This window comes from Sapajus apella, unplaced genomic scaffold, assembly GCF_009761245.1.
Source record: "Sapajus apella isolate SASKATOON/1434 unplaced genomic scaffold, GSC_monkey_1.0 scaffold113, whole genome shotgun sequence".
In the NCBI taxonomy this organism is placed as follows: domain Eukaryota; kingdom Metazoa; phylum Chordata; class Mammalia; order Primates; family Cebidae; genus Sapajus; species Sapajus apella.
Window position 1 is genome coordinate 1080426 of NW_022437053.1, and position 13590 is coordinate 1094015.

The window sequence follows — 13590 nt, forward strand, 5'->3', positions numbered from 1 at the left end:
TGGCCCACGCGCCATTGAAATAAGGAGGGACATGTAGGTGCAACAAAGAGGAGACTTTTGTGACCACTGGCATTGTTTCATAATGGCATGTCTTACCTCTGTGGTAATTACTGGGGTTTAAGCAGGGAGAAGAATCTGCTGGTGGTGTGGGGCAAGGGGCAGCTTGGGGATGTGGAGGGACTGATTGCATGTGTGGAACAAATTTGAACCAGGTGATCTCAAAGAGTGTGTGCTTCCAGGTCATGGTTCTACCTGCAAGGATTTCATATTGGATGAATATAGGGATAAATTTTCCCCGTTCCCCAGACTCAGCCTCATAGCTTTTGCCCTTAGAGGTGAGACATTTTAGCTACATTAATCTCTGCTTGCATGACTTTACAAGGCCTTTGTAGCTTATAACAGATGTATTTTCATGTAGGTGAATAAAATTGTTTGACATTTTGTCTACAAGCCAAATCCTTTAATAAAGTTATAGCTAGTTCATTCAACCGCTCAGATCTTTCCTGTGATGGAAATTCCTTTTCGTCTAAATACATTATGAAATGCTATTGAAGAAGCCTGGAAAACATCCTGGAAACCTGTTGAAAGCCCTCAGCTCCTTGATCTTGCTAAGACTATGAGGAATGATGTGGGCCCATCTGGTTATGAGAGTTTGCATTAGGGGGAATGGCAGATAGAAACTCTTTCCTGAAGCCCTTTGCATGTCAATGGAGTAACAAGGAGCCTGAATGACTCCTTGGTTAGCGACTCCCATGGGAGACACCCTTCTGGACTCCTCTTTCTGACTCCTACAAACACTAGAATAGTGGTAGACAAGCATTGGTTTGGAGAATATCGTTAATTATGGCTTCCAATTTACCTGTTAGGGTCTTTCGGGCTGGGAATTACAAAGATACATTCCCGTTTGCAAAAGGTTTTCTCTATCCAACATTTCTGACCCTGGAAGAGAGAGAAGTGGATATTAGACCAATATATTCCCAAGCCATCATCAGAGTCCATTCTTATACTTTTATAAAACAATATGTCTGCCCACAACATCTGAATAGTCATCTCCAATAATGGTGGATGCAAGTCTTTCAGGATCTTAGCTCTAGTATCTTTTAAAAGAAATGGCTTGCAAGTATGTATTTGATGGTTCTCATTTTGCACCTTAATTCAGTCATATCCACCTGTTGAAGATATTTTTTGTGCACGGTTCTGTGCTGGGAGCTGGGGAGATTTCCGAGGAGTTAAACTGCAGTGTAAGTGATCTTCACCATCTGGAAATGGCATGTTAGGGGCGCAGCTCAGGGAGGCCACCTGGAGCAGAGGGAGGTGGGAAGGAAATCCCCTGTGGAGGCCCTGCTGGTGCCGAATGCTCAGCGGTTGCTGCTGGCTTTATCCCACATGGAATCTTGTTCTCAGTCACCAGGGACACCTCACACAGAGACTGGACACTGGGAACTGAACCGGCCTGCATCTGAAGGGCCCCATTGGGCCTGCCTCCCAGGGTTTGTGGAGTCAGTTGGTGGAGAGATTGGGGGAGAGCCCTTCCTGCAGGCAGGAGGTAAGTACAGGCAGGCTGCGGGGCGGGGGCTTCCAGGTTCCCCGGAAGGACATGTGGGAGGCAGGGGGAGAGCCAACTCCCTTTGCTGGATCTCCAGGAGGCCTGGCTCAGTGCGTGTTTGTGCTCTTTATGGATGTACGATGTGCGCGCGCACGCGCGCGCGCGCGCGCGTGTGTGTGTGTGTGTGTGCTATGTTTGCGTGTGTCTGATGGATGTGCGCTGTATGAGTGCAGTGTGTTGTGAGGCATGTGTGTGTACGTGATGAGTCTGTGTGTGTGTTTGTGATGTGTGTGTGGTGCTATGTGTGTGGTATATGTGCAGTGTGGTCTGTGGCCTGTCCATGACTATGATCTGTGTAGCGTGTGTGTGTCTGTGGGGAGATTATAGGGTGGTTGCAGGCATGGGGAAGTGAAGCGCTTAGCATGTGACAATCCTGAGTCAGATCCTAGAGAAACCATGGTTGGCTGAACCTCATGTCCTTGGCCACTTTCCCACAACCGCCGTGAGGAGTGTCCCGTGTGCCTGTGACCAGGTGGGACTGAGGTGTCCATGGGGTGAGGCTTGGAGCTGGCCTCCCGGTTGTCCCCATCCACCCAGGCAGCAGTGCTGGTTGGGAGGTCCCTTGTCTCTCGGGAGATCACCTCTGCAGAGGTCTGCAGTGACAACCTCATGTCACAGAGGCCCTCCACAGCAAGGTCATGCCGATATCCCATTTGTTACTTCAGGAGAGCCCCAGCCCTAGTCCCAGCTGTGCAGACTAGGGCCTGCAAGTACCCCCAAACTCAGCCTTTCTGGGGAGATCCAAGTCAGTTTGTTACTTGGCCTTTTGAATAATGGGAATGGTATTAATTCGAACCTTTCCCAGAAGCCTTCAAAAAGCAACGCCATACACTTTTCTCTGTAAATAATTTAATGACTGCTTAAAAACAACACCACTGGCCTCAGAGGTTGGTGTTTTCGTGCTAACGCAAGGGAGGCAGGCAGTGTGGGCGCGGGGAGAAAGCACGGTGCAGGAGCCTCTGAAGCCCTGTCTACCCTTCTGTTTGCACTTTTCCCTTCTGTTTTGTACTTCTCCAGTGCAAGACAGTGAAGCCCAGCACGTGCTGCCTGGAAAGAAACTGTGTTTTCCCCCTTTGCATCTCATGCCTTACTTACCAGAAAAGCAAAGAAGCCCTTGTTTTTTTGTAACACAAGGGTTGCAGTATTTGGACTCTATACCAACTAAAGACAAGAACTTTAAAGAAAGATTGAACTCCCAAGCGTAGGTTACTTTTTCTGGAACATAAGATTGCAACTCTGAAGCTGTTTTTTATGTCTTCTAGGACTGAACAAAGAAATCAATATATTGTAGATGATTGGAGCTGGGTTTCTCACTGCTAGAGAAAGGAGTTACAAATATGGAAAGTAGGGAAGGTCTCAATGAACCCTGTGGCACTGAACTAAAATTTAAGTTATCGGTGTGAACTCATGGTTTGTAATATATAGAGACAGGTATAAAAACAGATATAAATGTATGTGTCATCCCTTTCTCTATACACATACACATATATGTAAATATAACTTCTGTATTATTTATTGATTAACATAACAATTGCCCCAAAACTTAGTGGCTTACAACAACAAACATGTATTATCCTTCAGTTTCTACGGACCAGGAGTTGAATGTGGCTTAGCTGGGTGCTTCTGACTCTGGTCTCTCACAAGGATTTGATGGAGCTGTGGGTGGGGGCTGTAGTTTTACGGGAAGGAATAAGTCCCAGAAGGATCCATTTCCAAGCTGAATTCTGTGGTGGTTGGCCCCAGGCCTCCCTTAACTCCTTGTCAGGAGATCCTCTCTCCGGGCAGCTCACGAAGGGGCAGCTGACCTCCCTCTGACTGAGCAAGCAAAAGAGGGCATGCAAAACAGAAGCCGCTTCTCTTTATAACACGGTGTCAAAAGTGACAGCCCATGGCTTTTGCCATAGTTCATTCATTAGCATTGAGTCACTCAGTCCATCCCACACCCAAGGGGTGGGGGCTGCACAAAGCACGCATATCAACAGGCAGGGACCTTGGGGCTGCATGCCTACATACATATGCACATACCCATGCATGTCTGTATACTTACACTCTCATACATTCTCTGGCTCCCTGAAGGGGCTTCGCAATAACACCTCAATAGCAATGAGCAAACCTGTGCTCCAATACTGGTTTCTAAATACCATTCTCCACTAAAAGGAATCCAGGGCTGGGGCAGGGAAGTGTAAGACCCTGGAACATCTTATTGTGCCAGCAAGTGACAAACTTTGCTTTTGACATGGGAACATGCCAAAAGAACACAGCAGGCACTTGAAGAGCCCCCTAATGGCTTTCTCTGGGGTTACTTGATCATGAAAATAAATGACTACAACGAAGAATTATAACCTTTAAAGACCCATGAGTCTACACTGATATATACACATACGTAAATAAACGCACAGGGGAGAAAGCTCTCTCTTCCGTGGCAAGTCGCTATTAAATGTGGAAGGAATGATGAATCAGAAAATCACCATTTGGCAACCATCAAGAATCTTTGATGAATGCTAAAAGTAGTGGGTAAAAATTTGAAGAGTAACAATGAATTTACATAATCTCAGAGTATCTCCCATGGATACTTATTAATTACAAAGGAGAAATTAGTAACTTGACAGTGGAGAATTCTGGGGAGAACCACCTCAAAGTGTACACTGCCCATCACGGAACAAATATTCATCATGAGGCTCTGGATGAAATGCACCAAGAGGAACAAAGTGCCCAAAGTGCATCATCTGAACCTGATCCGGAGGAAGCATCATCAGACAGCCCGCACTGAGGCGCAACCTACGAAATAACCCATCTGCGCTCCTCAAAAAAACAAGGCCACGAAAGACAAGGAAGGACTGAGGGAAGATTCCAGAGCCTGGAGACGAGACCTGGCACTGTCCCGCCCTAGCCCCTGGCCTGCTTCCAAGCCCTCCCCCATCACCCTCGACCCCGCCCCTCACCCTACCCCGTGCCCCCTACTCCCTCTCATGGCCCCGCCCTTCAACCCTGTCCTCCAGGCCCCACCCCATGCCCCGCTTCAACCGGGCTTCCTCTTACAGCCCCGCCCATCTCCCCGCCCCCTGCTCCGTCTCGTGGCCCCGCCCTCTCAACCCAAGCCCCGCCCCCAGGCCCCAACTCCCGCCTGCTCCCTTGTACAGCCCCGCCCATCTCCCCGCCCCTGCCCCACCCTCAGCGCAGGCCCCGCCCCCAGGCCCCACCTCCAGTCCTGCTCCCGCTCACAGCCCCGCCCATCTCCCCGCCCCCTGCTACATCTCACGGCCCCGCCCTCTCTGCCAGGCCCCGCCCCCAGGCCCCACCTCTAGCCCGGCTCCCTCTCACGGCCCCGCCCCTCGTCCTTTCCCGCACACCTTCCCGGGCAGCCCCTCACCACCCTAGCATAAGAAACTAGCGCTGGGGCCCTGCCCAGAAAACCTGTGCCAGCACAGCGTGGGGAATCAGAGACTAAAGGCCAGGCTCCGAGGCTTAGGCCCCACATCGTGAAAGGGGGAAACGCCGTCTGCTCTTAAAGGACTTAATGCCACGGCGGATGAGGGAGCAGCAACGTGCCCCTTGCTTGCTTTTGTGGCTAATTCTGTTCCATCACAGGGGGTGTTTAGATGCCTCCTTCACAGCGGGGCTCCCAGTGCCCTTCTGGTCGTGCCAGTGCAGGGCATCTGTGATGCCTCTGGGGCATCTGCCTTGCATTTTGTCCCCCAAATTCTGAAAAGGAGGGCTTTTCACGGTGCCGAGCGCCAGCGCTTGCTGTGACTCAGTACCAGGGCAAGTGCAGCTGGCACCATGGCCCGAGACGGGCTTAATCCACTTCTTCTGCATCACTGGAAATCCGGTGTTTCCTAATAAAAACGCTAGCCTGTGACGAACGTACTTTCTCAGGGGATGGGGAGAATGGAAGTGCTTTACTTAGGTATTAACCATTAGTTTGTAAAAAGTTGATATAAGGGAATAGCCTCAGTCCAGCACTGCAAGCTACTGCTGAGTCCCCAGAAATCTAGAACCTACGAGGATAAACAAGAGGAGTGAGAGCCACTTTGCCTACAGCCCCTCTCTTGGGAAGCAAGATGAACAAATCCTGCCTCCCTTTGTTCCAGCCTCTGCTCTAATGTGGCCTCTTCACCAGGGCTCCTTGACTCCCCATCTGACCCTAACCCCTGTGCCCTGTTCTCCATACACCCTCTCCCCACCTCTTCCCTCTCCCCTCTCCCACCAAACTCGCACGAATGCCACAGAGGCAGCAGCCCCCTTCAGTTCTCTGCTCCACCTCCTGTGCCTCCAGGAATACCTGGCAAGAGCTCAACATCTCCTAATGACTCAGCGATTTTCTCAGTCTCCCGGCGGAGCAGCGCCATCTGCTCAGCCCTTGCTAATGCCACCTACAGCAGCAGAGCTCTGCTGCCCACACTTGCCAGCAAGGCACACACGAAGTAAGCCAGGTCACCCCAGAAGGGGCACGGCTCACCCAGGGAGGAGCTGGGTCTCCTGAATCTGCTCAGAGGCAGTGTGCAGGTAAAAGGCAATGGGTGGAGGCCCCTCAGTCAAACTTTCCTCCTTCCCCTCCTGCCACGCTCCAGGGCTGAGCAATGCCAAGGTCATAACCAACAGCCCACCCTGACTCCTTACAGATTGATCATACAAGTTCCAGTGCAACGATAACCCACTGCAGGGGAGACCCACCTGTCCTTGTGAAATTAAAGGAGATAGTAGGGCTTCCTGTGCTTCATTCACAAGCCCTTTAGAACCTCCCCACCCCTATTAGGTGAGATACTGCCCACTCATGCAAAATATTCCAATCCATCAGAAATGGTTATTTTGAACGCCTTTGTGCTGAATGATAGGAGTGCTGGCATTGGAGGTTGAAACCCCACTGAAATTTTAAGAGTGCCCGTCTCAGCTGGGAAGTCTGTCCACGCTGGCTGAGTGAAGGGACAGTGGAGGTCATGCCAGAGGCAGACTGCTGGCACTCCCACCACGCCCCCAACCTCTCTGAGCTGTGATTTTCTCATCTCTGAAAAGGAAATGGGTTTGAGTGATTTTGAGCCTTAGCTGGAATCATCTCTACAGTGTTTGGGAGGTACTAGATTTACATGCTATCCTGGTCCACACTTATGAAGAGTAAATCCCTTATTTATTCTTTAAAGAAAGAAGTATCTGCTACAAACATGGCCAAGGAAACCTTTGTACCATGTGGGCGGTGGCTGCTCAGGTGCACATTGTTACATTATTCCCTGGGCTGTTTAGAGTGAGGGCCAAGGCAGTGTGCCCTGCTGAGGACCCAGCAATTTTTCCTCTGCAGCCAGGACCATGTGTCCATGCAGGTTCGTGGGGAGGGTACAGGAAGAAAGCCTAAAAGGTGGGCTGAAGGGCAATGGGAAGTGTTCTGCCAGCTCTGTATTTATTTTTTCTTTCTTTCTTTTCTTTCTTTCTTTTTTTTTTTTTTTTTTTTGACATGGAGTTTCACTCTTGTTGCTCAGGCTAGAGTTCAATGGCCCAATATTGGCTCACTGCAAACTTCACCTCCCAGGTTCAAGCAATTCTCCTGCCTCAGCCTCCCAAGTAGCTGGGATTACAGGCATAGGCCACCACAACAGCGAATTTTGCATTTTTAGTAGAGACAGTGTTTCTCCGTTGGTCAGGCTGGTCTCGAACTTCTGACCCCAGGTGATCTACCCACCTTGGTCTCCCAAAATGCTGGGATTACAGGTGTGAGCCACTGTACCCAGCCCTTATTTATTCTTTAAGGAAAGAAGTATAGGCTTCAAACATGGCCAAGGAAATCTTTGTACCATCTGGGTGGTGGTTGCTCAGGTACACATTGTTATGTTATTCTCTGGGCTTTTTAGAGTGAGGGGGCTGACAAAGTGTGGACAGCAAGTGTCAGCCCCGTGGAGAAGTCTTCCCCTGAAGGGGAGCCCAGAAATGGTGGGAGTGAAGGGTCACAAGGGGGACTTTAACAATCTGACATTCTAGGAGGTGTTTACACACACAGGTGGGGGCGACCTAGAAGGAGGGGTACAAGCGGGTGCAGGGGGATGCCTTGAGAAGGCTGGACGGAGGCAAGGAGGAAGGCTGCAAAGACAGGGTGTGACTTTGGTCTGGGAAGATGGCTGGGGAAGTGGCTTCTGAATGTTGTTTACTCATGCCCTGTGTCTTGGGTCTGGGAAGACGAGGCCTGGGGAAGTGGCTTCTGAATGTCAGATCTGGTGTACTGCCAGGCGAGGCTCTGTTTACTCAATGCCCTGTGTCTTGGGCCAAAATTAACAAGCAAACCCCACAATGAAATGACTGATGTGTGGACCAGTTTATCCAGAAGAAACTGCTTGTTTTGTGTATATATTTAGAGCAGACAACTCAAACTCCCATTCCCACAGCTGCATGTGGCCAACACATGGGCTTGGTTTGACCCTTGTATAAAAACTACATTTAGCTGCCATTATTAAGCAAAGGGGAGATTATACTTATGGCTTCTCTTGAAAGCCCTCAGGATGTGGGAACACTGGCTTGAGTCCCTGCACAGCTGCAGGTGGTGGCGGGTTCTCACATCTGCACTGACAGCTCCCTGGGACCTGCCCTTGCCTGGCTCCTGGGGGCACCTGTGGGCCCCACCTGGGTTGGCACCTGCGTGCCTGAAACTCTCCATGCCAGAAAATCAAACAAGCTTCCCAGCCAAAGCACTGCACAAGCCGCCCAGCCTTACGTGCACAAGGGATGAAAAGCCACAATCACTCCTTCCTGCTCCACCCTCCCACCCCCTTGCTCCACCACCACTGAAGGTCCTGGGCTGGGTCCAACAGGCCATTTCTGGGTGGCTCAGCTGAAAGTCGCTCTGGCTTCTCAGGGATACTCTCAGGTCTGATGCAGCCTCCTGCCTCTAGCTGCAGAGAGCACAGGTAGGAGGGCCCAGCTGAGGGTCACCTTGGTCCCATCTTGTGGAGTCTCATCTGCAAAATGAGGACAATGATGTCCCTTGTGTCTGCCCCACAGGCTGGTGTGAGAGCCTAGTGACATCATGCTTGGATGAGCTTTGAAACTCAGTGTCCTCCGCTTCATCATCACCACCCTCAGGAAGGTGACAGGGCAGGCCTGCAGGAAACGCCGGAGGTCATTGCAGCCGACCCCTCTCTTGGGCCAGGGTTCCCCCTCCCCTGGGTTTCTAGCCCTCTTCTCTCCCAGGGCCTCTCCTCTGGGGACACCGAGAAAACCCCCTCTAGACTAAAGTCCAGGAAACAGAGCTGGATCTTTAAAGAAAGTGACATTTATCTTTTTACTTTTTAAAAAATCGAGATATAATCCACATACCCTAAAATTACCTTTTAAAGTCTGCAGTTCAGTGTGTTACATATAGTCCCAAGATTGTGAAACCGTCACTGCTACCTAATTCCAGAGCACTTTGATCACCCCTAAAAAAAAAGTCTGTACGCATTATCAGTCACTCCTCCTTCCTCCCTGACTGTCCAGCTCCTGGCAACCACAAATCGACTTTCTGTCTCTATGGATTTGCCTATTCTGGGCACTTGATATGAATGGAATCATTCAACATGTGGCCTTTCACGTCTGGCTTGTTTTGCTCGGCATGTTTTCAAGGGTCATTCAGGTAGCACGAATCAGGACTTCATTCCTTTCTATGCCTCTGTAATATTCCATTACATGAATTCATCAGTTGATGAATTTGGGTTGTTTCCAATTTTGGCTATTGTGAATAATGCCATGAGTAAAACATTTTTCTTGTTAAAGGGAATACAAAATAAGGCTAGGAAAAAAGGAAGGAAATTCATTAGCTTGTTCATTTTGGGGTTGTGGGAGGGGTTACAGAATTTTTCTTCAGTTTCTTCACTGTCCATGTTGTGTCTTTAATTTTCTAAAGACAAACATAGCTTATTTTAAAAAAGAGAAAAAGGAGAATATGCCCAGGGTCACCCAGCCAATACCAGGAGGCCTCAGTCCAGGGTCTCCCCAGCCACGGCCAGTTCCGAGAGTCTAGCCTCAGTTACACCCTTAGAATTTCTGCAGCGACACTAATGTGTGCATTTTCCAGTGCACTGCTGCTTGTCTCTCTAGAACATGAGCATATTTAAGCTGCAATTGCAATAATGGAATCATAGGGCATGTGTCTACTGCTAACAGTTGTCATTAAGAGCCATGAAAAGATCACAAAATGGAAGGAAGTCATATCAGAATTCAAACAGTGGATTTTGTCAACATTGTCGGGTTTTACTCTGAAAATGTGAGCATCTGCCGGTTTGATTTGGGAGTTTTCACTGGAGTTGTCATGACATGATTTACAGTCCAATCGCGTGTGTTGATGTCTTAATTCAAGGTGGTGCTGGCCAGATACCAGGAACACTGTGCTGTCGCCCCTGCCAGGCCACCTTTGTCATGGGTAAGGGGGTAGCTGACTTTCCGGCAGAACGCTGGGTGTTACTAATTAGCCCTAACCCGGTTAGTGCAAATAGCCAATTAGGAGAACAAACAAAAACAAAAACAGAAGAGCTGCAATGCAGACCCTCAATCATCCAGGCAGGCCACACAGACAGCAGCCAGGGTCAGGCTTCTGAATCTTTGATATTTGCTTCTAATTTTTGACCACAGAAAAGGTACCCTGGATCCACAGCCACAGGCCCCACAGACTTGGAGAAAGACCCCAGGCCCAGACTGACAGGTGTGCAATGTCCTAGAATGAAGACCTGTGGGACTAACTCGTGTGGTCACTGCTCTCTGACCATTCCCGGGAGAGCAAAGGGAAATGGGCTGGATATTGGAGTATCCAATTCTCCCACCCTGCAGAGCGCTAGCTTCATACTGGTCACAAGCAAGGGCTGTCACAAGCAGTTATCTCCAGCGAGGGCATCTGCTGGGCCTGAGGAAAAGGGGCAGACTGCTGGGGAACACCTGGGAGCTATGGGGAGAACCATGGGCAATCGGCCCAGGCTGGGAGGAAGGGAGAGGAGGAGAGGGAGAGCAGTGAGGTTGGCCTCTAGCCCCTCAGGTGGAGCGGGCAGAGCAGGGAGCTCCTGCTGGTGTCAGACTCCACTGCTCTCCATTTACAGAGTCACATAGCGATAAGCCAGGCAGGTGCTTCCAACACGAGCTGCGCTTTGCAGATGTGTGTGGCCCTCCTCCCCATCACAGAGGGGATCCTCTAGCTTTTTGGTATCATGCTCTTTCGAGGGGTGGTAACCAGGGACATGACGTGCCCTGAAAATGGGGGAAGGCCCTGGTTTCTGAGTGCCTGTGGGTGCGCAGGTCAGCATCCCTGCCTCTCCCAGCAGGGGCCCCGGGGGCTGAGTGGAACCAGCACTCCTACTTGTCTCCTCCCCTTAGGCCCTGCCCCTAGGTGGAACCTGGCTGGCCCAGACATCCTGTGCTGGTGTCTCTCAAAGCATTCCTTCCCTGGTCCAAGGGTTGTTAAAAATGCAGGTATCTGACAACTTATACAATGGGAGGAAATATTTGCAAATCATATATCTGATAAGGGATTAATATGCAAAATGTGTTAATATTTAGAATACCCTACAAGCCAATAACAACAAACTGATTAAAAAAACGGTGAAGAACTTTACATATTTCTCCAAAGAAGATGCATGAATGGCCAAAACACATGAAAAGATGCTCTGCATCACTCATCTTAATTAGGGAAATGAAAATTAAAACCACAATGAGGTACCACTTCACACCCATTAGGATGGATGCTCTGAAAAAAACAGGAAATAACAAGTGCCAGTGAGGATGTGGAGAAATTGGAAAACTTATTCATTGCTGGCAGGAATGTAAAAGAGTACAGCCACTATGGAAACCAGTCTGGCAGTTCCTCAGAAATGAAACACAGGATTATCATATATCCAGAGTTCTACTGGATCTAAGCCCAACAGAATTAAAAGCAGGTCTCAAGAGGGATTTTTATGCTGTGTTCATAGCAGCATTATTCACAACAGCCAAGAGGTAGAGGTAACCCAGGTTTTCATCAACAGATGGGTGGATAATAAAATACGATCTATGCACACAATAGAATATGATTCAGCCTAAAAAGGAAGGGCATTCTGGTTGGACGCGGTGACTCATGCCTGTAATCCCAGCACTCTGGGAGGCCAAGACGGGTGTATCACCTGAGGTCGGGAGATTGAGACCAGTCTGACCAACATGGAGCAATCCCACCTCTACTAAGGCTACAAAATTAGCTGGGCGGGTGGCGCATGCCTATAATCCCAGCTACTCAGGAGGCTGAGGCAGGAGAATTGCTTGAACCCAGAAGGTGGAAGTTGTAGTGAACCAAGATCACGACATTGCATTCCAGCCTGTACAAAAAGAGTGAAACTCCATCTCAAAAAAAAGGGAAGGGCATTCTGACACATACCACACCAGGGATGGACGTTGAAGACACGATGCAAAGTGAAATAAGCCAGTCACAAAAGGACAATTGCTGTGTGATATGTGGTACCTAGAGCGGTCAAACTGACAGACAAGAAATGGAGTAGTGGCTGCCAGGAGCTGGTGGGAGGGAGGAATGGGTAGAGTTTCCAGTTTCCAAGAAGAAAAGAGTTCTGGGGATTGGGTGCACAATAATGTGAATGTTCTTAGCACAACTTGTACATTTAAAAATTGGTAAGATGGTACATTTTATGTTATGTGTATTTTGCCACAATTAAAATAACCTTGTAAATTAGAAATGCAGATATCTGCACTCCATTCTAGTCCTTAGACTCAGACTCAGGGACTAGGTGTGGGCATTTCACACTAAGCCCCCTTGGGATTTGGGGGCAGTCGTGTGAGCCTGACCATACATGCTGCACTCAGCTTCCTGCCATTTATTGGGGCCTTCCAAGCCAAGCTCTCAAGAAACTGCAAGTTCATTGTGTTGTGAGGATGTGTCAGAAGGGGGCCCTGATGGCAGTACCGGCACCTGGACGCCCAGCGGGAAATCGGCATCTGCCCATCAGAAGTGTGTTTGTGGAAGCACCTGGAAGCTGACGAGGTGGCCGGATGCCGCTGGGCTCCCGGTGCTTTCTTGGGTGATGGGCAGGGCTAGATTTAGGGTGAGGCAAGTGAGGCACACACCTGGGGGTATCAGAAATGTAGTCATTAGGATAAGTAACATTTAATGCCATATTTTAAATAAAAATAAAAATCAAGGCCTGGTGCAGTGGCTCAAGCCTGTAATCCCAACACTTTGGGAGGCCAGGGTGTGTGGATCACCTGAGGTCAGGAGTTCAAGACCAGCTTGACCAACATGGCAAAACCCCGTCTCTACTGAAAATGCAAAAATTAGCTGGGCGTGGTGGTGCATGCCTGTAATCCCAGCTACTCGGGAGGCTGAGGCAGAAGTTGCAGTGAGCTGAGATCGCGCTATTGCACTCCAGGTTGGGCAACAAAAGTGAAACTCCTTCTTGGAAAAATAAATAAATAAAAATAAATGCAGAAAATGCATGATGAACACCGTATGGAAACTGTGAAGACAGGCTTATGGTCTTGCATTATTGTGCAACAGGAGTGGTGATTTCAGGCAGCTCATAATTCCCTGGCCATGTGGCCAGCATGTCCCCCACTGGTGGGGTGTCTGAGGGTTGATAATGGTGGGCCAACATGTCAGGCAACGGGAGGCTTTATATATAGCCATGTTTTTTTGGTCTTAGAGCTCTCATTAACTTTTCCCACTTAGTTCAACATCTGGGAGGATATTTTGGTAACTGTCTATGAAGTATACATTGTTCCTTCCCCAACAGAATCCAGTAGAGTTTGGCTTGATGCCTATGACAGGTCATTGGTGACCATGGCCCGCTGACCTTCATGCTGGCACACACTGCTGCTGGAGAAGACTGGGGAGGCCCGCGTGCAATAGCACATTCCTGGGGCCCAGACAGGCCCGAGAGGCACCGTGGGCTCTGTAACTCCAGGAGGCCTGGAGGTCACTGGCTGGGAGATCGTGTAATTAATGAGAAGGGCCCAGGCCTGGCTGCCCTGTGCCAATTCACCACATGGTTGAGGAAGCATCA

The 13590-nt window shown here is 49.4% G+C and overlaps 1 protein-coding gene across 5 annotated transcripts in view; it reads right to left on the minus strand.

Annotated features, from left to right (window-relative positions):
- The window catches only part of TRPM1 (transient receptor potential cation channel subfamily M member 1), a 139822-nt gene that overhangs the window by 73330 nt on the left and 52902 nt on the right, over nucleotides 1–13590 (minus strand). For all 5 annotated transcript variants that reach the window (XM_032259951.1, XM_032259950.1, XM_032259952.1 and 2 more), the window contains exon 2: nucleotides 860–939. In XM_032259951.1, coding sequence (XP_032115842.1) covers nucleotides 860–939 — 80 coding nt within the window. The remainder of the gene's footprint in view (nucleotides 1–859; nucleotides 940–13590) is intronic.